General features: G+C 43.7%; 1 protein-coding gene across 4 annotated transcripts in view; it reads right to left on the bottom strand.

Annotated features, from left to right (window-relative positions):
- The window catches only part of LOC118285525 (WD repeat-containing protein 7), a 72,146-nt gene extending 45,902 nt beyond the window's left edge, over positions 1-26,244 (bottom strand). Inside the window, exons 1-20 of one of the 4 annotated variants that reach the window (XM_035609227.2) lie at positions 26,073-26,244; positions 25,211-25,382; positions 24,713-24,819; positions 24,440-24,518; positions 24,139-24,313; positions 23,959-24,035; positions 23,749-23,868; positions 23,480-23,625; positions 23,255-23,357; positions 19,118-19,265; positions 18,362-18,477; positions 18,138-18,270; positions 17,826-18,046; positions 17,543-17,738; positions 15,503-15,717; positions 11,045-11,278; positions 10,266-10,559; positions 8,888-9,084; positions 5,211-5,308; positions 1,453-1,581 (exon numbers count right to left, since the gene is read on the bottom strand). In XM_035609227.2, the coding sequence (XP_035465120.2) occupies positions 1,453-1,581; positions 5,211-5,308; positions 8,888-9,084; positions 10,266-10,559; positions 11,045-11,278; positions 15,503-15,717; positions 17,543-17,738; positions 17,826-18,046; positions 18,138-18,270; positions 18,362-18,477; positions 19,118-19,265; positions 23,255-23,357; positions 23,480-23,625; positions 23,749-23,868; positions 23,959-24,035; positions 24,139-24,313; positions 24,440-24,518; positions 24,713-24,819; positions 25,211-25,369 (2,947 nt within the window). In that variant the 5' untranslated portion in view covers positions 25,370-25,382; positions 26,073-26,244. Of the gene's footprint in view, positions 1-1,452; positions 1,582-5,210; positions 5,309-8,887; positions 9,085-10,265; positions 10,560-11,044; positions 11,279-15,502; positions 15,718-17,542; positions 17,739-17,825; positions 18,047-18,137; positions 18,271-18,361; positions 18,478-19,117; positions 19,266-23,254; positions 23,358-23,479; positions 23,626-23,748; positions 23,869-23,958; positions 24,036-24,138; positions 24,314-24,439; positions 24,519-24,712; positions 24,820-25,201; positions 25,383-26,072 lie in introns of all 4 variants that reach the window. The other 3 variants (XM_035609224.2, XM_035609226.2, XM_035609225.2) reach the window with 3 other exon arrangements.
- Positions 26,245-26,337: the final 93 nt, after the last annotated feature.

Raw genomic sequence — 26,337 nt, 5'->3', positions numbered from 1 at the left:
GCACTCCCCCAATTCGTCAGGTGGAAATAGCAAGCATGCAAACAGTGAGCAAAGAGAAACTGAAACATCAGGACGCATGGACATTCAGACAGACAGGTAGACAGAGAGACAGACAGGGCAGGACTGTGCAACACTGCAGACAACTGAAAAAGGACAAAGAGACAGAAGGGCTGAGGTCAGTACACTCTCAAATGCATCAGTTCCAAACGTTTTTTCACTTGTATGCAGAGGACTCCGCTCTGTTTTCTCCACAATTTTGGCTGCAAGTTTTTAATCAGACAGCTTCAACAGGCTGTTGTTAGTGGAGCATTTATCACCGATCTCCTCCCATATTCTTTGAGCTACAATAGGCCACGCCTATTTGCGCCAGTAAAAATATCACACCATTTAGGATTTTGTGCAAATCTCGTTTTGGGCTTCTGTTGGTACATAGTTCATCCAGTCATCACCAAACTTTGTACAAACCATATTCACATAACCTTGAATAAAGCCTTTATTTCAGTTTTTGATATCACTCATTGTTTATCTGTTATTGGTAACCAAACATTTGAAGGCGTGGCCTTATGTCATTTAAGGGCTGTAAGTCTTCAACACTACACTTGATTGGAACCAAACTTTGGAATCTTGTACGTAGACCCCCTGCATAATTGTGTAAAATTTCATACAACCCTGCCAACAGGGGGCGCTACTCTGTTATCATAACTGGATATTTCTACAATTCCTTCTGCAGGAAATACATTTCTAGTATGAACTGAAAAGGTAATAGATCTAGACTGCAGTTTATTTCTTGTGTTTGCTCTAAAGCTTTTGCAATAGATCATGTTATGAATAATTTTCTACCATTCTTTCAATTTCTCCATATTCTCATTTTAACTCCTGCATTTTTTGTAATGCAGGAGATGTAGATTGCAGATTAAAAACACTTGTTCATCTGCTTTCATATTCCAAAACATGAATTTCTTGAACTGATTGGATTGAAAGTGGACTGAACTCAGTGATGACAGACAGATGAACACACTGACAGCGCTGTAGACCAAAACAAGGACAAAGACGCTGCTAAAAACTGGAGGTAGACACCTGAGATGAAAACCTAACATTGGCTGCAGGGGAAAAACAAGACTGATGCAAGAGAAGAGAGATGAGGTGACGAGACCCGAGGAGAGGAGAGAGAAAAAAAAAACTGGGATGATGAATAACTGATAGAAAGAAGAGAGGGGAGGTGAAGAATTGTGATGATATAAAGAGAGAGTGAAGTCTGGAGAACAAAGGAAAAACAGAAACAGGCATGGACAATGAATAAATAAAAAATATATGCGGGAAGGAGAGAAGAAACAAACTGAAAGACAGAAGAAAGGAAGCTAGGAAGGAAAATTTAGGAAGCAGAGGATCTCAGAAGTTAGAGGTATGGCTACTAGACGTTCCCTAAGTGGTACCCATCAGTTCAGTCTGTACCTTCGTTGACTGAGGGGATGTTATGAGAAGCAGGGCCGGGGCTGGGGGAACCAGGGGCCCCCTGGGGAAGGCCCCCAGGGGCCCCCGGAGCCCCAGCAGTGCTGGTGTTGGCTGCGGCAGCTACAGCAGCTTGTAAAAGGAAGAGAAGGAGAGAAATAGTGAGGAAGGAAAGAACGGGTTAGGAAGATATAAACTTAATTGATACCAAACAGAGAAAAGAGATGAGCAGTCGGGCAGCAGGGAAGAAGAAGAAAACATAACAAATCAGGAAAAAAAAGCGCAAATGAAAAGATGAAAAAACATAACAAGAAAAAAACGTATATATAAAAATTTGTTTTCAGGTAAAACTATTTAATTATTTTGGGGAAAATAATGAAAAGGAATCCCTGGATTCAACCCGACAACAACTTTGACATCGGAAGATTCGGCAAAAACTCTGATTACATAGAATAACAACATTTTTATTGCCCAACGAAAACTAGGAAACAGGAAAAATAAACCAGCAGTTGTAAGAGGGACTTCCTCCGCAGAGAAAAATGACAAAGTTACAAAAAGAAAAGTTATTTCCCAGCAACCACTTGGGAAAGAGACAAAAATCAGCTGTTAAAAATCCTGGACCACAACACAAAGGTTTCAGACTGTGGCAAAAGCATTTTATCACAATGTATTCAATAGGAAATGTTTGAAAAAGAACATATTCAAAAACGATCAATAAATTCTACACAGGATGAATTACGTTACTTTAAAAACTAATTACTTTGTTGAATTTTGCTGTTGTCCGAGTCAGACGCAGTAACATTTCCGGAGATTTTCCTGCTGTATTCTCACAGAAATCTTATGAAGGAGGCTGACAGGAAAAGTTCTCAAAAACATGTCTTAGGACTTCAGTGCACGTCCGAAAGCAGCTTATGTTACAGCCAGAAACCTGAAACCTTCATATAGTGATGTCACGAAGAATATTTGACAAACCAGACAGAAAGATAAAAAATCATCATGTTTTAAAACATGTGAGATAAAAACCATTTTTTCATAGTAATAGATAAAACATATCCTCACTGATCACACCGAACCAGCAAAGCTGGAAAACTGCAACAGGTCCAATTTAAAAAACATTGTCAATAAAACGGGTTAGATACCACATAGAGAACATGTAGCACAGAGACGACAGACAACAGTCAGTGGAAAAGAAGAAGTGTAGTGAACGACAGAGAGAAAGAATGAAAGAAGAGAAGAGAGGTGGTTGTGGAAGGCTATTTCTTTCTTTTTTTCAGGAGAACAGGCAGCAGGCTGAAGCCATGCAGTGAATGACCGTGAGAGAAGAGTTGAGAAACAGAGGAGAAAGAAGAAGAGAGAAGATGAGAGTGGGCGTCGGCAGTTTGCTAACGTCGGTGCGGGGAGTAAATAAAAAAAACCTTTCAAAAGAAAATTTACCGTATGAAAAAGTTGTATATAACTTCATGTTATATTATACATTGTCTACTTTAGCTAGCGGGTCGTCGGCTGAGCCTTGTAGCACGGTGACTTCTGCAAAACGCTTTGGATGTTCATGTTAATATCCTCAAATTTTCCTCTATGCAGATGATACTTCGGTATTTGTTTCTAACCTGAGGATCGACCGACCTCTAAGGAATGTAAATACCAAATCCTCATTAGTTCTGATTTTATCAAAGACTGCACCATGACAAACGCAGGCAGCTTTGAAAAAATTAATCGGTGTTTGGGGAAAAATTTTAAATCCTAAACTCAAATCCAGAAATCGAAAAAAAAGGGTACAACCATTACAATGACTGCTTTTAGTCACAATAAACAATCTAATACGCAGACGATACCTTAATATTCATGTCTAACTTGAGGACTCGGTTATGGTTACGTTGAAAGAAATTATATTATTTAGACTAAAACATCAGTGAAATATATAATTATATAAATGACGATTGACATCAACAACAGCACATTAATGCCTTGTTACATCGTTATATGGTCAGTATGGAAAAATTTTAACCGTAACCAGTAGTAGAATAAATGTTATATTTTGAAACATGACATTGATATAGAATTAGCACCAATATCTGATGAAGTGGATGAAAGGAAAAACAATTGTTCCCAATAACCCGTCCACTTCCTCTTATATATTCTCTCAACCTTCTCAGACCCGCTGTGACATTTGTTTGTTTGACAATTGTTTACTTTTATGTTTCAGTAGAGATGATGACACAACCCAGCAACTACTCACGTGGCTTAATTTATGACCCAGATCAAACCAAGTGATTTGGTGATACTGTCGAAATGTTTTCAATAAACTGGAATTAAAATCCACATCGGGAAATTGTGTCTTGGAAAAAACATCTTTATTGGTGGAAATGTGTGGCCAAAACATAAAAATACGATTATTTTTTTTAAACTTCCTGCATTAATGTCCTGAAATAATCACTACAATATATTTTTAGTTGTTTTAAATGATGTGCACACACCCTGCGCCCTCTAAGTGCTGCAGTATATTAGAGGGGCCTCCTCATTTATTTCCATGTGAAAAGAGACACTGAGCACTGAGGCTAACAGCACACTCACACACTCACTCACACTCTCACACTCTCACACACACACACACACACACACACACACACACACACACACACACACACACACACACACACACACACACACACACACACACACACACACACACACACACACACACACACACACACACACACACACACACACACACACACACACACACGAAGTGGCTGGGCAGAGGTCACGGCCGAGCGTTCCCTCTGAATGGCGGTGAATAGGCGTGTGGCATGAATAAGTGCACACGCTTGTCACGCTTGGCCTCCATTAAGGCGTCACAATAGCACTGAGGCCCCCCACAACACACCACCCCGCCCCCACCCAAACACCCGAGGGTGCCACCCATGGCACATGTGTGTGTGGTAGATAGTCGTGTGTGGTAGGCAGATGGTGACGGCAGGTTACAGTCGTCCCCGACTGTGACCCCTTTTTTTTCCACCTTTACTGACTGAAATTCTTTTTCTCTCAATGTTTGATTCATCCTCTTCTCTTTCACCTCCCATCTTTCAAGATTAACGAGACTCCAGCATGAATCACAACTTTCGCATCCATAAACATTTGCAGTTTACAACCAACTGATTAGATCGTCAGAGATTCTGTTTGAAGTTAAAGGTCATCAGACAGAATCTGTTTTATTATAGTAGGAGAAGATTATAGTTTGTTTGGCACTGAACTGAAATTCCAGATCTGATCTGACGTTTGTCAAAACCATTTATAAAATAAATGAAACAAACTTTTTTTCTGAGGTTTTTAAAACACTATGACATTGTTCTGCCACTTTTTGAAACAGACGACAATGTCCTGATTGAGGACCGGGCTCTGTGATTAATCCTGAGTCGGTCATAAAGAATATAAACCAGTCTCTCCACCCACATCTCCATTCAAAACTATATTGTTCCCAGTATGAAAACACCAAATAAGATTTTTCAGCTTCCAAGTTCCAACAGCTCCAGTGAAAACAGTGGAACAGTCCTTTAAAGATGGAGCTGATGACGGAGGAAACAAGAGTAGCTTACTCCTCTGATATATATCTGTTGGTTTTTTTTCTTCCTGTGGGTTTTACTGCCGGTGGGCTGCATTATCAAACCCCCCCGGCCCCTCCTGACTACTACCCCTCCCACCCACCCTCCCCGCAGGGCCCTGGGGATGTGTGAAGTGATCGCGCCCCCTCCTTTTGTAGTTACCTTGTTTGATCTGGGCCTGTAGTGCCGGGCAGGAGGGCTGGGGGGGGGCGGCTGGCGTCCTGCGAGGAGACTCCGGGGTTCCTCCTGGTCTGGGAGGCCTGGAGCAGGATCACAAAGAGGAGACATGAAATATTAAAGGAGGGTCAGGACACACACACACACACACGCACACAACACACGCACGCACGCACACACACACACACACACACACACACACACACACACACACACACACACACACACACACACACACACACACACACACACACACACACACACACACACACACACACACACACACACACACACACACACACACACACACACACACACACACACACACACACACACACACGCACACACACGCGCGCACACACAAAAAAAGAGGGTCTTCACCCAAACAATGTTTTTATTTCAGTTTCCTGAAACCAACTGATTGAATTTCTCTGTGTGTGTGTGTGTGTGTGTGTGTGTGTGTGTGTGTGTGTGTGTCCTCTCAGGCTCCAGCCTATTGGATTTTGGGTGGAGGACACAGTCCCGAGTCTGGACCGACTGGAGGCGTCTGAAGTTCAGAGACATTTCAACAACCTCCAATACAACAGTCGATGGAGTGATCGATAAAACCGTTGCCAGGCAACACATCACAGCTACAGTTAGTTGTTCTAAAAACAATAGGAATAGAGGGAGGGGGTCACATGGTGACATCACTGTTAGGATTGTTGTTACAAACAAATACTTGTATCGGTGTAGAAGTGTGGAAAATTATATTTGTGAAAAATTTTAATGGAAATTTGAAAAAAGTCCTGGAATGTACTGAACATCATGAACACACACACCAAAACCACACACACATCTTTCATTCAACACACAAGGTAGTGATATCCATTCAGAGAACAAGAACATGTGCACCTGCACGAACTCACACACACACACACACACACACACACACACACACACACACACACACACACACACACACACACACACACACACACACACACACACACACACACACACACACACACACACACACACACACACACACACACACACACACACACACACACACACACACACACACACACACACACACACACAGCTGCTCTCAAAGCCTTTCACTGTAACACACACAAAGAGACACAATGAAGCGCGCGCGGGCACGCACGCACGACGCACTTGAACCCGATCCATCGTTTCACTGCTTATAGAAATTAATTCATATATTTTAGAAAATCATTTTGAAAGTGTAGAACAACAGTTGGGTTCTGAATCACGAACATAATCTTTAATCTTCCGACACAATGAGTTGATGTGAATTTATATCTGACATCTGTCTCTATCAGGCTGAATAAACTCAGTTTAAACTGAATTTAAACTCAGGCAGCTCACGATATCATCTGCTTTCTGCTTCTGCATGTGAAATGTGTTGACTCGCTGAAAACTGGGGTTTTATCTAAATAGAAATCTAAATCCATCATTTTTAGCTAAAACTCAATTCAATTCAAAACCAAAGAAAGAAAATCTGACTTTTAAAATTCTGCGACCTGGGTTGAGTCAAAAAAATTATTTGTTAAATTTCAATCAAGATAAAGTTGTTGAATTAAACTGGACCTGCGGGGCACCGACAAGTGGGAAGTGAAAATCAATCCATATGGACGTGTAGATTATAGGCCTCCTCCTGTTCTATATTCAATCTATAAGTCTTCACCTTCACTGCCAACAAACAGAAGTCAGAGTGAAATACAAACTGTACAGTGAACATTCAACGTGAACGCGACGTGTTCTGGACCGTTTAGATCAACAACCGTATTCAACACGACGTAGAAACATGGAGACTCACACGGAGGTCGGGTCCACCTCATGGAACTATATCTAACTCATTATACATATATGAACACATAGTTATGGACAATATATTAAATTTCTGTGAATAAGTTCTTCTGAATATTACACACTGTAGCTTTAAAGCATTTTAGATTCTTAAATCATCGTTATCGTGTGAACGCGTCGCGGATCCGAGCGGAAACCTCCGGGCGTCTCGTCCCTCGTCGGAGTTTGGTTGGAGGATTTTATTGTTACTGTGGGGGTGAAACTATTCCACCGTCATAAATGGGAGAGAGGGAACATGAAAAAGCCCAAAACCTCCAAACACCTTCAAATATTCACAGTGGCGAGGTGGAGAAGATCTGTGTTGGAGTTTAATAGAGAGTCTTCGGCTTCGACCGAGAGTTCTTTTGTTCCTGAGGAAACTCTCTTCCTCCGCTCTCCTGCTGCGCCGCCGCTCGATCCTGATGTTTCCTGCTCTTTATCATTTCTGAATGTGTAAATCAATGACGCCGCCAGAACCAGATGAGAGGTTTCCAGCGAGGACGCACCCAGCGGTGGTCTCCGTGTTTGTTTGCTTTGAACATGGGGAAGTGCAGCTGCCGACGGGCGTCTTCACGGGGCTTCGCTCATACAGTCACTCAACATACAGTTCAACTATATATTTAATAACCATGATTAACCACAAGTGAAAACTAGCTTATAGAACGAAAACATGTGAAATAAAAATCAGAGGAGGCTTCAGAGGAGGCCCCCCCTCTCTCTCTACATCCCTGCAGGGTTTCATTCTGAGCAGGGTTGACGAAATGTTGAAATGATGTGTTGGTGTTACAGCAGCAGGACCTCCACCTCCGTGTTAAATCTTTCAGGGCACAATGAGAGCTCAGACAGACTAAACAATCAGCCACACACACACACTGACTTGACGGGACTTGAACTTCAGCTGCTGCTGTGTGTGTGTTGTGGTTTGAATTCAAGCTTCTGCTCCGGTGTGTTTGGGTCATTATTTTGTTTTTTAGTTGGAATCGCTGATGCCGGTGTTTCTTGCCTGGTGAATCCCGATTCTACTTGTTTGGTCTTGGATGAAAACATCAAGGAACATTTTGATCAGACGTCTGGGACACGTGTGATCAAGTCCGTGGTTCAACCAGAGGCGTTGGTTCTGTTTCTGTGAGTTCCAAAGATTCTCAAGTAGTTGACTGTAAAGTCCACTGGTCTCAAGATGGATGACAAGTACTCAAACCACAGACTTTACATAAAACTGGACGTAGTCAACCCGTCAGGCAAATGAAGCCAGTGCCTGAAGCCTGTATTCTGTGTACTGACCAGCAGAGGGCGACTCTATGAGAACGTGACTCTACTTCTCACTTGATTCATAACGTCAGTAAAACGTTTTCCTGAGGAGTTTATGTTTAAGGTACAGCTGGTACTGTCCAATCAGCTGAAACTAATCAGTCAGAGATGAAGTTCATCTAATGACCACCAGATGTCTCTGAAACAAAACTCTGAAAAAAGTTTTACCAGATGAATTTAGTGTCTCAAAACTTTCAAAAGTAAAGTTCACTTCTTTTTACAGAAAAGTTTTAGTCAAGATTTTTAATAAAATACTTATTTATTAAATCTGGAATTGCCGTACGATTGGGTTTCCATCCACTAGGGGGCAGAAGAGGCCAAGTTTAAAGACACGTCTTTTTTATACAGAATTGTATCACTTCTTTAAAGTTTCTAAGGGAAACTTGTTCGCAAACAGTTTCCTGCTCCTTCTCTTTCTTCCAGAATTACAGAGAAAATGTGATATTTTTCAAGAATTTTCCTAAAATGTTTGACATCTGTGTGTTCGTGTGTGTGTTTACCTGGCAGGTGCTTTCTTCATGTGCTCGCCGACGAAGGTGGCGTTGGTCATGCCCATCAGAGTGTTGGCCAGCGAGATGACGGACAGCAGGTGCTGCGTGGTGACCGCCCTCGACACGCCGTACGTGCCCTTCCCCACGATGTCCGACAGCGTCAGCTTCCGGCCCGTCGCTAGGGACAACTGGTAGAGCAAGGACTCCTGGGAAAAAAGACGGGTCAACACGGGTTGTCAGCATCTGAAAAACTTGTGTTGTTATTTTTCTTATCTTTTGTTTTGCTGTTATTGACGGACGACTTTAAGATGTTTGCTCCGCGAGGCGGCGGGACAGGCGCTTTAATCGCTTCCTGATCCTCTGATCACAACGATGTCTGACGCTGCTCTGTGATCGTTCACGAGAGGAGGCCACTGGGAATCCTTTGTTTTATTGTGACTTTGCTAAGTGCTATATAAATAAAATAATACTAATATATAAATATATATTCATGCAGGAATCAAGAGACGACAAGACGACGACACAGAGACACGTCTTCTATCAATTCTGGATCGATTCTAAAATTCCAAAAGAGCGTTGTTGTTGTTGTTGTTTTGGTTATTTATAAAGTTATATTGGAAGAACAAAAAGAGCAAAATCAACCTGCAGGACTCAGACAGAACATCTCTAACAAAGCGTTTGGGCACTTTGGGGATTTCAAATTGCGGAAAACCATTATAAGTTAATTTCAGATCATCAGAAAAATTTGATTATCAGAAAAAGAAATCATTTCTCAATAGTTTCAAATGCTAACAAAAACTCAAATTTATTTAATTTACAAAAAATAAAAGCAGAAAATCCTCCCATGTGAGTATCTAGACTTTAATATAACATAATAAACAATTTATCAACAATCAAAACTGTCAATTATGAATAATTGTGTCACTATTATATTTGATTCTTATCTTTTCTGTCTTATCTATTTATTTAGCTTTAAAAAAAAAAACCCACTTTTACATTCTTAACTGTGATCTAACATTAGGGCTGGAACTTTCATTATCCATTAATCTTTTGATTATTTTCCCGATTAATCGATTAGTTGTTTGGTCCACAAAATTTCATAAATTGATGAAAATTGACAATGGTGTTTCCCAAAACTCCAACATGATGTTTTGTTTTGTCCACACACCAAATACATTCGGTTTACTGTCACAGAGGAGCAAAGAAACCAGAAAATGTTCATATTTAAGAAGCTGGAATCAGAGAATTTTAACTTTTCCCCCCCACAATAACTACTTGAACCAATTAATCAATTATCAAAATAGTTGGCGACTAATTTGGTAGTCAATTACTAATCGTTTAACTGTTGCAGCCTCTATCGAACATTCGTTCTTCCTCCTGTTTGTACCTTGAACGTGGGCAGCATGAGGGACATGTGTCCTCCTCTGGAGATCAGGCCGAAGGAGATGGGGCAGTGTGGTCGGAGCATGCCCAGCCGCTCCAGACAGATGCCGTCCAGCAGCTCGTTCAGGCCCCAGGCGTGGAGGCAGGACATGAAGAGCTTGGCCGTGTCCATGGTCAGGTTGTACTCCAGCAGACTCAGGGACTTGGACTTCTCCTCGCGCCGCCGCATCTCCTCCTCCTCCTCCTCGTCCTCGTCCAGCAGGTGCTCCTTGATGGTCTCCTTCATCGTCTCCTTCACCTGGAGGCCAATTCAAATCAAAAAACACTGACATTGAAGTCCCCCTCCAGTCACGTTTTAAAGTATATGAAAATAATCTGCTATGGCAAATATCTTGTTTAACATTGCTTACCCCCAAACCCTCTGAAATGGGGCTGGAAACCATCCACTCTCCCTCCCTCATTGAGGAATTCTGAGACTATGAATATTCATGATATGCAAATAAGACAGGCCCCGCCCACCACAGCTGCTCGCGCTAGGTTGACCGCTGTAAGAACGTGCGCAACAAGTTGGCTAGCGGCAACATCGGCGAGATTCACTTCATGAACTGCTAATGCTAACGCTAACTGTCTGCTGACACACCAAGGGGTGCAGCACCAAATTCTGGGCCCTATACATGAGCAGTATCTGCGGGGCCCCCCGCAACTATGATGCTGAATAATTTATGATACTGTGTGTGTTCTAACGTGAAATGACACGTCTACGCTTAAAAATCTTTATCTGACCTGTTTGAAGATCTTGTTGGCCAGGAAGGAGCCGCCCTTGTCGGCGCCCGCCTGACTCTTCTGCAGGGTCTCGGGCGACACCAGCGTGGGGCTGGGCCTCTGCGCCTCCTCCGTCAGCAGCTGGATGATCACGGCCTCCACGTCGAAGAAGAGCACGTGCATGTCGGGGTCCGTCAGGTTGGTCTTCATCGACTGCACCACCAGGGCGTTGTGGGAGTACTTCGGCAGGTTGCCCTGGACACGGGAGGGAGAGAGGAAACTGTGACATGAAATATTTTCATTTCTGTCAACTGAGCAGCCAGTTACAGTTCCTCCTCCTTCCTCACACATATTAAAGCCACTATGTGTAAATTTCTATATATCGTCAACGTCACTTCTCCATCGCCAATCAATCAAAACCAAGAAGGGGGCTGGGACTTACATGTAATATGAATAAAAAGGAACGAAATTGAGGCTTGAATTTTTTACAGTTCAACCATTAACTTTATTATAAATAACTGTACGTAAACAGAAAGAAAACAAATACAACAAAATATATTAAAAATATATAATTAATAGAATAAACATTATTTTTTTCTGAAAATAAACGTTTTCAAAGATCATGTTGGTCAATTTTTATTGTCCAACCGATAAATGGGTTGAGCTCTAAACACAACAGCATCGTCAACACACACACACACTCTGAGCTGTATTTGCCACCAATACCAACAAGCTGCTCGATTTTAATCGTATTAGCGGAGACGCTTTGCGCCGAGACGTTTGTTTACATGTTAACGACCTGATGACGGAAACCAACACGACTGTGATGCTGTTAGAGTCGGACTCCGAGGAAGACGAGGAGGAGGAGGAGGAGGAGGAGGAAGACGAGGACATTTAGAATAAAGTGAGGAAATAAAGAGGGGAAAAAGGGAAGAAGGGAATAAATCACAGTGTTTAATAAAAGATTCTTCATTGACTGTAGTGAACTCGGCTCTTTCCCTGTTGTGTTGCCAGGCAGAGTCAACAGAAACATGTGTGTTTGCCTGTATTGTACATCTGGAGTGAGTTTTCTTCTCTGGTTGATATTTGACAAATGTTTTTTCAAACCTACCAAAAGACTTTCAGATTAAAATGATGGAAAACAATAAAAACATACTAAAAGGCGAAGCTGGAAAAAGAGAAAATATTTTGTGTTTCAGTTTAATGATCAATGATTCTGGTCAGTCAGTTTTTCCTTGAATACAGTATGAGAGATAAAAGTTCACGTTTCTGTATTTGTAGAAAAGTTTGATGGTCAAAACCTTTATAAGTCAATAAAGCTCATTGAATCGATCTGGACGTGACTGTGAGAGAGACACAACACACCTGCAGTGTACATATAATATGATGTCATATTTTATTATCACTATTTTACCACATTTCATCTCAATGATCATATACAAAAACTATGACATGAGTGGGCGGGCGTGTGTCGTTTTAGTAGATCAACACTGCCATCTAAAGGGCATCAGCCACATTACACACACACACACACACACACACACACACACACACACACACACACACACACACACACACACACACACACACACACACACACACACACACACACACACACACACACACACACACACACACACACACACACACACACACACACACACACACACACACACACACACACACACACACACACACACAGTGTCCTATAGCTCCTGGGCAGTGGGTCTAAAGGTCATCATCCTGCAGGGCCCTTCTGGCAAACAAAAGTGGGAACCAACAATTACACACACACGCACGCACACACGTATATCCAATTAAATAAATACACCCATGTAGGAAATCTCCCTGCATCTACTTGTTTATCCTCAAGTGAGTTTGGTCTGATAGTGAACTGGTAAACAGCAGCATAGAGACTGACAGTCATATCTAATGAAAACAGAAACCATGGTACTGCCTGTACTCTGTGTAGTGACCAGCAGAGGGCGACTCTATGCGAACGTGCCTCGACTTATCACTTGATTTATAACGTCAGTAAAACATTTTCCTGAGGAGTTTATGGTTCAATCTCTAGTTACAGATCCTCTTCAATAAATGATAATCATTTTGTACAGCGGACAAGCTCTCAGTCAGGCCACGCCCCCTCACTCCTCAATATATGGCCACTTCCGAACTTTCATTTTTTTTAAAGGATGGTGCTGGTCACAATACTCAAAACTGATGCTCACAAACCAATCGGGTGACGTATCGGGGGGTTGATACTTGGGTTTGACTAACCACCATTACATTTTTTTAACATATTCAATAAATAATGAACAGAATTTAAAATAAAATAGTTTAAGCTATAGTTAAAGAACGTATCCTCCGTGTCACAAACACATTTACAGGTTCAGCTCTACTGAAACCAGAGGACAAACTCAAAGTTGTACATCGACCTTCACACACACACACACACACACACACACACACACACACACACACACACACACACACACACACACACACACACACACACACACACACACACACACACACACACACACACACACACACACACACACACACACACACACACACACACACACACACACACACACACACACACACACACACACACACACACACACACAGTAGAAGACTTGCAGCTGGCGCAGTGTAATGCCTGGGTTGATAGTCTGACATTTCATGGTCATTATCCGTCATTACTCCCAGCAGGGGAGCAAACACACACAGAAACACACACACACACACACACACACACACACACACACACACACACAGAAACACACACACACACACACTCACAAACAAAGACACACACTCTCCAGGGGGTGGTGGGCAGTTGTGGACCCACAATTTCAGTAGATATAGAGGGAGAAGTGACTCGGAGGCGGGAGGGAGACACGAGCAGAGAACAGCGGCGATGTGTTTCTGTTGGAACAGGCGGAGAGAAGATTGCAGCTGTCGTGTGTTTTGTGCGTTTGGCCTTTTCAGAAGACGAAGAAGAATCTGTGATTATGGGGCAGTTACGGCAGAAAAAGCCCCGGAGACGCCGACAACAATAAATCCACAACACAAGTGGGAGGAAGAGAAACAACACCAGAGGTTGTCTGGAGGAAGGAGAGAGAGAAACTGTAAAAAGTCAAACTGAACTAAACGCTGCTCCAACACTCAATTATTCATGGTGTTTGTTTTCCGTGCGGGGGAGGCCCAGGTGGGCGGGGTTTACTTCCGTCAGGACGGATCAGATCATCCAGAGTCGCACGAGCAGAGAAAAGCTGCTCCGCATAACTAAGAAAATATGTTGTTTGTGAGTAAAGTAGCTGAAATCTCAGAGTCCTCCTCAGATTAACGAAAACAATGATTGGTGTATTTGTCTAATGCTGTTACAGATTATAGCATTTAAATTATTATTATAGCAGAGCAACATGATCGTCCCACTGGAGTCGTGTTTGTGTCACATTTACCGGTTGGTCGATAAAATAAATTAAAAATTGTCATAAAAAATGTATTTTTAAACATATCGGTGTCACAGTTTACGTTTGCTGATATGAACTCATCATCGTAAAACATCTTAAAAATATTATAATAAAGTTTATGGTCAGACTGTAAAATATCAAACCTCAATAAATTTTCTTTGTCATCAGGGTTTTTCAACATATTAGGAATCATTTCCAATTTTTTGTTAAAATATAAATATATCTGGCGATATGTTTGTTATGCACATTAGCATCTGCATCAGCCTCCAAAATCCAATAACGGATCTAACGCAGCTGGTCCACTCTGTTGTGGTTGGTCAACCACTTCCATCATGTGAAGGAAGTTCTCTCTCGCTTTCCCCGACTTTGTTGGGGGCGTGTCAGACAAGCCATTAGTCGTGCTTTATGAATGCTCGCTTTTTAACTTCGCAGAATTTTTAGAAACGCAAAAAACCCTACAACACACGAGAGGAAAGGGAAAAACTGAAAACGCAGAATATGCCTCGTTTTGCATATTTGGGTAAATGGTGTTTAAGCCACGAGACTCTGACTCGACGTGATTGGATCTGGAATGCGTCCTTGTTGCGTGTCGGGGTGCGTTCACACCTGCAGCCAGGAGCCGTTGTAGGTCAACACCAGGTGTGAACGGGACCTTTACGTCGAATCTGCAGCAGCGACTCGGAAAGTCGAGCTCAGAGAAAGGAAACACTGCACCTTTTTTTGACATTTATGATAGTTCATGCTTCCCCTTGGAGACGCCAGTGGTCACACACACACACACGCACACACACACAGTAGTGTTGACCTTTGGTTTGTCTCCAACAGTTTTTTTTAATTGGACTGTGACTTTGGCCGGCTACCTGACCGACATGACTGGTGTGTGTGTGTGTGTGTGTGTGTGTGTGTGTGTGTGTGTGTGTGTGTGTGTGTGTGTGTGTGTGTGTGTGTGTGTGTGTGTGCGTGTGTGTGCGTGCGTGCGAGACCTTTAGCTCGTCTCTACCTTGTCGGCGTTGTCCGCTGCCAGCAGGTTGGTGGCGAGCGTCTGCAGCTTGTGCTGGGCCATGTTCTTCAGCGCCGCCAGACTGCGGCGGGTCATCGCCTGCTTCAGGTTCACCGCCGAGTGGCTCAGCGCGTCCACGGTGGCCGGCGCCAGCTCGTCGCAGGCGTTCAGGATCTCCACCGCTGTTATGCCCATCACGCAGCGGTCCAACGCTCCTGGGGGGGAAAAAGAAAATCAAGTAAACAAACTGCCTTTGACCAATCGTATAGACTGTAAATTAAACGTGAACGTGGAAAAAGTGAAGCCAAAACATCGCCCCCTGGTGTCTGGCTGCAGTATAGGTCATAAGCCCTTAGGTCATAGGTCAGATGGAACAAAACCCAAACAAAAAATATTAGCCCCAGTGTGTAATTTTCTGGCAGCATCTGGTGGTTAATTTGCAAACCGCAACCAACTGTGCGACCGACAGGGGACACTTTATGGTGGTGCGTATTATGGAACGTTTTGTGCAACAACCATATTCAACACGAAGTAGAAACTCACACGGAGGTCGGGCCTACCTCATGTTACTATATTTAACTCATTCAGAGTTGATTATACATATATGAACACATAGTTATGGACAATATATTCAATTTCTGTGAATGAGTTCTTCTAAATATTACACACTGTAGCTTTAAAAAGATGCTTTCTGTCATTTCCTGTCGTTCTCATCACACTGATGCTTGTTTTAATTATATATTCTGATGCCGAGGCTGGTGAAGCAGCGTCCGCATACCTCTGGCCACATAGTGTTCACCAGGTGAGCAGAGAGCGCATCTCCTCCTCTGTCTGTCTGTGATTATTCTCTCATTCCGATCCATCTCTCTCTCCCTCTCCCTCTCTCTCTCTCTCTCTCTCTCTCTCTCTCTCTCCCTCCCTCCCTCCCTCTCTCCCTCTCTCTCTCTCTCTCCCTCCCTCCCTCCCTCCCTCCCTCCCTCCCCCTCTCTCTCTCTCTCTCTCTCTCTCTCTCTCTCTCTCTCTCTCTCTCTCTCTCTCTCTCTCTCTCTCTCTCTCTCTCTCTCTCTCTCTCTCTCTCTCTCTCTCTCTCTCTCTCTCTCTCTCTCTCTCTCTCTCTCCCTCTCTCTCTCCCTCTCTCTCTCCCTCTCCCTCTCTCTCCCTCTCTCTCCCTCCCACCACGACGACGGCCCAGTCTCATCATCTATTATCTGTGGAATATGATTCAGGTCACAGACAGATTTTTCTCTCTCTTCGCTCCGATCGCAACATTTCTTCACAGAAAAGGTTGATAGAGAGAGAGAGAAAGAGAGGGAGAGAGAGAGATCATTAGAGCTGACATCAGTGTCGGCTCTGGTATTGAGTGAGAGGAGAAGTGGCACCATTATACCTGTGTGTGTGTGTTTTATGTGTGTGTGTGTGTGTGTGTGTGTGTGTGTGTGTGTGTGTGTGTGTGTGTGTGTGTAGCCTGTAAGCCTATTACATGTCCAACGCCTGACTTCACACACACCTTCCTTAATTTCACACTTAGCCACCCTGCAATCTCCCAGCACCACACCTACATGTTGACTGCTGACGACTGCGTCGTGGTGTGAGAACTGAACGGAGGGTGGAGGTGCGACTTTAAGGAACATTTTAATATATTTGAGTGAGAGTGAGAGGAGAAGATGAATAAAAAAAATATCATATCTGATTATGATGTAGAGACGGACGAACTATCCAGATCCTGGGTCACATCGGTCTGGACAGAGACTCGCAAATAAAACCCCATATTTCTATTGGTGCGTTGTAAAGAGTCAATGTAAAGGCGCAAAGTTCTAAATATTGTTGTGAAACTCAGTTAGCGTTTAAGCTCCTCCCGATGTCAATGTGGTCAGACGTCCTGACGTCGTTTCAGAAATGGAGGCTGAACCACAATTGATGACTGTGACAAAGCTTTCCAGCAAGATTTCTAGATTTCTATCTAGATTTCCAACAGGATACATATTTAGATCCATACCTTTCCACTCAAGCCAGAGCTCAGTGCTGAAGGACGGCCCTCACCTGTGTCCATCTGCCAGACGTAGACGGAGCCGTCGGAGCAGCCCACGACCAGGTAGTCGTCAGCCGGGCGCCACTTGATGACCTGGATGGGGAAGAGATGCCGCGAAGCCAGCATGATGCACTTCCTCTCCCGGAGGCTCAGTAGGCCGACGGAGTGGTCGCTGGCCACCGAGCAGACGCAGTGCTGCACGCGAGTCTGCGGAGGAAACCACGCGGAGCGTTACAAAAACAACCGGAGGACAAACGACAGAACTGGTCACAGAGGGTAAATCGGCCGTCTTACGCTGCAGTTCTCCGGCGGGATGATGAGCTGCGTGATCTCCCCTCCGTGGACGCAGAAGATGTGCTTCATCTCGCCGGTGAAAATGTCCCAGACGATGACGGAGAAGTCCACGCCGCCGGACACGAGCGAGCGCTGGTCGTAGCGAGGTGAGATCTGGTACGGGTACAGGACGCATGTCACCTTGTTCCGGTGGCCGCGCAGCGTGCGGTGCGGAGGCCAGCCTGCGGAGGACAGGCACACACAACGCTTAACAGGTTGTTTTAATGATGATAAAGCTTCTTTCCTCTCGTCCCTGGACGTCCCTCCCCTCACCTCTCCGGAGCATGTGCTCCCCCTGTAGCAGCTGAACGATGGCGGTCTGAGTGGCAGGAACCAAGATGATGCTGCCGTCTTCTCTGCCGCACACCAGCCGGCCCTGAGACGGGATGTACACGCTCGCAGTCACCTGTGGGAACGGGGGAAAAGAAAAGCTTAACTCAACTGACAATGAACGAGAGTCGATCCGAGGAACGTAAGGAGTTAATTCTAATAATCACCTTGATGGGTTCTTCTTTGCCGGGCAGGACGCTGAGTTGGTCGATGATCCCCGCAGACACCGGGGTCAACTTATCAAACGCCTCCTGAAGACTGACGGTGGACGACACCTGCAGCTCTGCAGCCAGAGGAGGAGACAAGGAGTAGAAGTACATGGATCCCAATCTGAGAAACTATGGGTGGCGTCAACTCATCTTCCAGGATGGAAAAATGGAAATTTCATATTCATCCAGTCATATTCAAGTGCAGGTACACAATGCTTTTACACAATCTTGTCCTTTTCTTCTTTTTGTGCTCATTCTTTTTATTGATTATTTTTACGTGTGACCACCAGTGTTTTTTCAGTGTCTGCTTATTCTGCCAAATTACTTTGTAAACCCTGTTTTTAAAGGTGTTATTTAAATTAAGCTTAATAATATAATTAATATCATTATTATTATTCATGTGGCCCGCAGAAAACAAAAAATTAAAAAGATATGGACATTTCCTCTCATTGTCATTCCAAACATTGGCCAGTAGGTGTCACAGTTTCCCCAACAGTATCTCAAGGAATTAATTTCTCTACAGACTTCATACAAACACTCATCTGAATAGACAAGACAAAGTTTTTTCTTTTCTTTTGTTAATTTAATATACTATCACCTATCTTTCTCTTAAAAAGTACAAGCTGCTTTTTTTTTTTACAAGTGATGTTTTTGCTGTTTTTTAACTTTTTAAATAAAGAATATTTCTGTGTAAAAGGACGGCGTCCTCCTCACCGGCAGCAGTCGACAGGGGCTGCAGCGGCGAGTTGTCCGGGATGCTCCACAGAGACAGTCGGCCGGCTGAGTCCCCCTGGATCAGCAGCTTGTGGAATGGCTCCCGGCGGCCGAAGAAGAACCGAGTCACCGGAGGACAGATCAAGAGCTGGAGGATGAACAAAATAAAAATACATAAAAAAAAGACATCGTCAACTGAAAACCTGAAGGCGAAAAATCAATCACAGCACTCTCAGGCTACGGAGATGGAGAGTTAACAGCAACTGGACATTTTGGACTTTTGTTTTTTCAGGTCTGATCCATGTGAAGCTGAAATGTTTGGTTTCGTCTGCGACACACAACAAACTGCAGGACAACAGAACCAAACACTCCGGATTCCCCGTCCGTGTCTCCACTAAGCGGACGCCGTCGTCCGTTAAACGGGTGAGTTTCCCCCTTTTCGCTCGGTTCATCAGCAGCTGTGAGGTGAAGCCGTCCACTGAAGGGAAATCATGGACAGAATCAAGAGCCATAGAGGTGGACGGTCGAGTCAAATCTATCACTCTGGATACATGAGGTTAAGACATGAGGCGGGGGAAACTCACCGCGACCGGCCGAGTGAAAAGATGAGGTCAGTTTTGTCAACGATCACCAAAACCTGGGTTGATTTTTCTCTACGGATACTTAGGAGAAAACAACACGTCCCGAGGCGGACATGTTGGATTTGTGATGTTTTAAAAATCATTAAAAAAAGTATAATGGGAAAAGTACAGTCAGTGAGAAGTAATGGAGGAGATGGGAGGAGGGCGGCAGCCACGAAAAGGGACAATCCACCCCCAAGAAAACATAACTTGGATATCATTTTCCTTGGTTACTACGGTTTCCAGCTGTGGTTAGTCAGAAAGAGACTTAAAACAAGTGAGAGTCATTCAAAAACTCATGCACAGACGTTTGATTTATGTTTGAGAAGGTCGTTCATGATTATGATTATTGCTTGACAGCAACAGAAAAGAAAAAAACATCAGACGTTCTATCTCTTTTTTAAAGCACAGAAACTGTCTGAAAGGTTTTCTTCCAACACTAAGTCCCTTCTTATGAATTAATATACTGTCTTTTCATTTGCATTGTATCATATCTCAGTATTAACTAGATCATTTCAAATCACATCATAGGATAATAACATTACTGTCACTTTGAGATTGTGTTGCACTTCTCTCCTGTAAATTTTTGTTCCAATTGTTTTATAAATATTTCTATTTTACTCTATTTCAGTTTGTTTTATCTTTTTGTTCTTATTTTACAAGTGCGCGAATTACCAGCATTTTCAGGGACTTTCTTACTAAAATATGACGGATACATTTATAAACGGGGTAAAAATATAACAATGGCTCTTCTCTTATATACAAACTAATACATAAACGACTGGTTCTCTTTGCCAGGGAAGGACACATGTCAGAAAAGGTTGAGACAGGATAACACCACCTGCCCGGTATCCAAAGGAGGATGAAACAAACCCATTCAACAGTTGTTGAGCTAGATCTGATGGTCACACACAGTAACACCATGCCCTAATACTGTATTTAAACATATCAGAACATGTAAAGATAACACAAAGTAAACTTTAAATATGTGAAAGCTATGAATCGTATATTTCCACACCAACTTTCAAGTCTTAAAGAACATCTAGAATGTACTGCTAGTACTGATTTATTTTAAGTTTGCAGACAAACGTGAAAAATTGAATCTTAAGAGACAAGAGGCCTGATGAAGATGATACAGTATTTGTTATCGTCATCGCAGGGGAATCGGCCGGGTCGTTATTTTGGTTAAAAAAGCAGCTTGGGGAATTTGCATGCATCTTCATCAGTATGAAGACGAGATGAGGAAGGTGATGGTGCTTTTTTGAGGAAGGATATTTGTTTTAGTGGGGAAGTGAGAGAGAGAATGAGACCAGGTGAACCAGAATGAGTTCAAGCCGTCAGTCAGTCAGGAAGGAAGGAAGGAAGGAAAACACAGATCGGAGCAAACAAAACAGACACTTCACTTCCAACGTCATCGACTCAGCGGCTCACACTTCTGTTCAAACACTTTGAAAAGTCTTTGGACTCCTTTTTCAATCAGATTACTGTAGTCACCTCTGCTGCATAATGTTTGTGCTTTCACATTTTTTCCCCACTGACAAATAACACCAGTTTTACTTCTCATGCCAATTAGTTCCTCAAGGCTTCATTCTTGGCCCACTGTGGTTTTCAATATACATGTACCAATGTTCTCTCTTTACGTCGGGGTTTCCCCTGGTGTTTGACTGAATGTTGGAGGAAATTATAACAGTTCTATGAAATATAACTATGCGACATCACCAATAAAGGGCCACATATTAAACTAGAAGGGGGCTCGTAGAGCACATAACTCCATCAAGGCTAACACCTTATTTTACCTTGTTAAAGACAGTAAAAATACATTTAATGGGTTCGCCCATTTAAAACGAGGTCTGCTCGGATAATGTAATGAATTTTAATATATTGGACGATTTATACATATACGTCAATGAATCTAAAGATGCCCTTTTTCAAACCCTGACGACAAAGAAATGTAATTGAGGCCTGGCTTGGTGCCACTTCATTGAGAATTCAACCATTTGTCTCATTCTTTTTAGTTAGAATGTAAAGTAAAGGACATTTATAAAGGATGATAATACACAGCAAGAGGAAGTCTGTTAACAACACCAGTGTTGGTGAATGTGAGCCACTGAGTCGACGTCAGTGTTTTCACTACTGTTCTCTCAGTTTGCTCCTCTCGTCTCCACTTGTCACTTTCTGGCTGAGCTGCAAAGTCACAGATCAGAAAAAAATGGAAAAGTTGTCTGTAAATCTCCACCCAAGAAAAAACTGGACTCTCCAGTAACAACAGCTTTCTACAGCCCAACCCCGGAGGTCAAAGTTCAACAGAGTTGAACAGAAAAACAATATGAAAGGATTGATTTCTGGTGAATTCACTGGAATCAATTGATTGGCATGAATGTCACCATTTTAAAAATGTGATGTGATTACGTCATTTAAATAAAAAATCAGCAAATAAAATCCTAATTAATTTTTAATGATTTTTTTGGTTAATGGGTTAAAACACGCTAAACAAGTGGCATGGTCCTTTTCAAACAGTTGAAAGTTTTTTGCCATGTCTTTGATTTTTGAAAGATTAAATTTTAACTGCATAGTAAAACTTAAATCACTGTAAATTTTGTCTTTTTTATGTTTTGCAGCTCAGCCGAGAAGGCGAAACCCTTCTTCTTCCCGTCTTTGTTTTTTTTCCATTATGCATTTTTCTAGGGCTTACTGGCGCCTCTAGAGGCCGGTGGCGGTATAGCGGCTCTGGGGTGTAGAGCTCCAGGTCGCACCCGCTGGCAGGGAGGCACATCACCTCCACAACCACCTCCTCCTCCTCCTCCTCAGAGGGAGGAGCGGCGGAGGGAGGGGGCGTGGCAGCAGAACGAAAAATGAACAAAAAAAGGCACAGATGACAAATTAACACCAACAAGACAACAAATCATAAACACACATAACAACAGACTCTGAAATTAAACCGTAAAACATCACGGGTCACGTTCACACACATGGATTCAAACTTCAAACATCTGATTCACAACTAAAAACTGAGAGATTATTAATGGTTAGTGAAAAATAAACAAATCTGAATTTTTTTTGTCTAGAATTAAATAAAAACTCAGATAACGGCTGAATCTCAAACACCGTTTTTGTTGAATCATGAAGTAAAAGACAAAAGTCGGTCAAGAGACGGCTCCTGACGCCATTTCAAAAAGGCAAATCTTTGTTTGACACATGAGCTTTAAAGATTCACCAGGTTTAAGAAACCATGTGGCTGAAATGAGCTGTGATAATAAAATCAAAGCAAACATCGACATCGGTACAAACGGAACTCAAAGAGACAAGAGACAAGACTGCAACTACAAACAGATACCGTTTGCTGCCTGTAGGGTAATTTGAATTTCTAAGGCACAAAAATTACAAAAGCTTTTTCTGCAATGTGGTCAGAAACCATCTTTACATAGTCCCCCACCCCCCTTTTTTTGTTGTTTCAGTATCAACAGCTCTTCAGTTCAGAGAAGAGCTAGACAGAGTGAAGGACGCAGGACTGACTGACCTGTCGGTCCGAGCGGCTGGCGATGCTGTAGACCAGCGGAGGGATCGAACCCTCTTTGGTTTTCCCGACGTCACTGCGGAAATGTTCACTGGCCGGCAGACAACTGGGGAACAAAACACAATCACACAATGGTGGTCACGATGAGCAGAAAAACAACGCACACTGCCTTCAGACTTCTGACCCGTGCAACTCTCATGACCTCGGCCCAGCGGCGGCGGCTCTCACCTGGCCGGGAGCTTGTAGATGTAGCTGCAGCCGTCCTCGGTCCAGATGATGACTTTGTCCGCGGCAATGAACTCTCCTCCGGTCCAGCCCTGGTCCGTGTCGCTGGGGACCGAGCAGAGCAACGAGTAGTCGCCTGCGTCAAACACCTGACACACACACGCACACGCCCACCCGTCCACACACACACACACACACACAATATATTTATTAATGAAACCATCAGGTGGTGTGTATTGTTCAGGTTCACGTGTCGGACCGTCGTCTCTCACCCTCCAGTACTTGGAGCAGACGACCAGCAAGCTGCTCTGAGTGAAGGTGCAGAAGGAAATACTCTGACAGCCCTGACAGTAGATGGGTTTGGATTCCTCTTCAAACACTGGGTCCAGGTCCTGAACACACACACACATTGTGTGATTATTATTTACACGCTGCTGGATGTGATGACGAGGCAGACTGTTCAAAAACAAGCGGCGGTGTACCTGCATCCTGCTGACCTCGGCTGTGATGATCCAGACCTTCAGGATCCCCGTCACTGACACGGCCACCACGGTGTCCTCTGCCGAGACAGAGAGAAAATCAAAGTCAGTGTCCAAACACACCAAGTCTGCCCAGCAACAGTTGAGGTGACAGCTCCGGGGGCCTCGGCCTGCATGGCTCACCTTGCGTGCGGTGGGATCGGATAATGCTCATGGAGCTGATCCAGTCGGGGGAGATCTTGGACACCAGCGAGTACAGGACCTCCAGGCTGGTGGCGTCCACCACGAGGATTTCTGGGTAGTGGCCGTTGCAGAGCAGACGCCCCTCCCTCTCTGTGCCAATGGTGAACTGGTAGAACTGGAGAAACCGCAGGACAAAAATATGATCAATGAAAAAAAAAATGTTTTAATCTTCCAGCATCATTCCTGATTTTTAACCATCCCTCATTCATGAAAAGACTTTTTTGTTTGTCCCCGGTCTCACCTGAATGCCGGTGTGAGCGCAGGCGAGCTTGGTGAACTCGATGCAGCGTCCGTCGTTCACGTCCCACAAACACATCTCGCTGACACACAATAAAACGGAAGTTAGACACAAATGAGCCAAAGAATTATCTGCTGGTAAACGTGTATGACATCACAAGCTAAATAAATGTACAGAAATTAAACATCATTGTTGATAGTTTCTATGTGTGTGTGTGTGTGTGTGTGTGTGTGTGTGTGTGTGTGTGTGTGTGTGTGTGTGTGTACTCAAACTCACCCACTCTCCGATGCACTGACGATGTACTGCTTGTCACTGGACGTACTGGCTTTAGACAGACAGGTGATGGAGGCTGTGTGACCAAACAACATGGCTCTGGGACAAATCTGAGGAGAGGAGGAGGAGGAGAGAGGAGAAATGTGATGAGAGGAGATGAGAATAGAGGAGCGATGAGAGGAGGGGAGCGATGAGAGGAGAGATGAGGAGAGATGAGAGGAGGGGAGATGAGGAGAGGGGTGATGAGAGGAGATGAGGAGTAGAGATGAGAGGAGGGGAGATGAGGAGAGGGGTGATGAGAGGAGATGAGGAGTAGAGATGAGGGGAGTATAGATGAGGGGAGTAGAGATGAGAGGAAATGAGGAGAGGAGCGATGAGAGGAGTAGAGATGAGAGGAGGGAAGATGAGAGGAGATAAAGGGTTATAATAAGATGATGAGAATCAGAATAAATTAGAGAAGATATCACAGGTAGATGACACACACACACACACCTCCAGTACCTCCAGCCCGGGCGTCATGTCCCACAGGCAGATCTGTCCGTCGTGGCAGCCGGTGATGATGCTGCTGAAGTCGTCCATCACCAGCAGGCTGCTGATGCAGTGCGTGGGCGCCGTGCGGCCCCACAGCACTATGGGTAGAACCAGGCTGTTCCCCGACATTATGGCGATGCGTCTGTAAAGAGGAGACGGAGAAACGTCAGCCAGTGTCCAGAAAACCTCAGACTACAGTATCAACAATAACAGCTAGCAGCTTATTAGCTGTGACATGCTGACGGTGCTAAACACACATAGCATGATAGTATGCTAACGTGTAGCATGTTGCCACACTGTACAGTAACATGAAGATGTTTACATTCACGTTGCTCACGCGATTACTATGATTTTTATTTTAGGTTCAATCGTGTCATAAATCCACAATCAATGAGTCGCCATCGATCAGCGATCCGTCACGAGGACACGCACAGAAACAGCAAAGCGATGGGAATGAATGAATAACACGACAAGTGAATACTTTTTCGATAAGTCGGTGATTTCGTGCCGCGTTTGATTTATTAACCTCGACGTTCGGATGATGAAGACGAACATCACGCGCAGCATCAGCTGCAGCGTTTAGGAACCAACGAGACACGCGCGTGGATTATTATTATGACGTCACAGAGAGAAACAGATATTAACAAATAAATAAAACAATCAAATTGATTATCAGATGTTTAGAGGACAGATCATCTGTGCAGTGATCTGTGAAGCGCTAACGCTGAACTACACCTGCAATGTCGCGACTTCCGGGGCTAGCAACACCGGCTAACGGAACCAAAACGGGAATATTATATATATAATACATATGACCATTGTAGATACGCACCAGAAATAAAAACACGAGTCCTACTGGAACATTTCCCTCCTGAGGGAAGGTGTGACGGTGAAGGTTTCCCTCCGTGAGAAACGAACAAACACGAACTGTGATCCTCTCGTTCGTCTTGTTTTTAGCTGCTGTCGCACCGACAAGCCGATCAGAGCATCCACTAATCACGTGACGGGCGGAAGGAAGTCGCATCCGGTTCTCTGTTTTCAAAATAAAATTTAAAAACGAAAAATAGTTTTTTGTCTTTTCGAGTATTGAAGACTTT

This window comes from Scophthalmus maximus, chromosome 20, assembly GCF_022379125.1.
Source record: "Scophthalmus maximus strain ysfricsl-2021 chromosome 20, ASM2237912v1, whole genome shotgun sequence".
In the NCBI taxonomy this organism is placed as follows: domain Eukaryota; kingdom Metazoa; phylum Chordata; class Actinopteri; order Pleuronectiformes; family Scophthalmidae; genus Scophthalmus; species Scophthalmus maximus.
The sequence above is the reverse complement of the archived record's forward strand: the minus strand, read 5'-3'. Positions and strand labels throughout refer to the sequence as shown.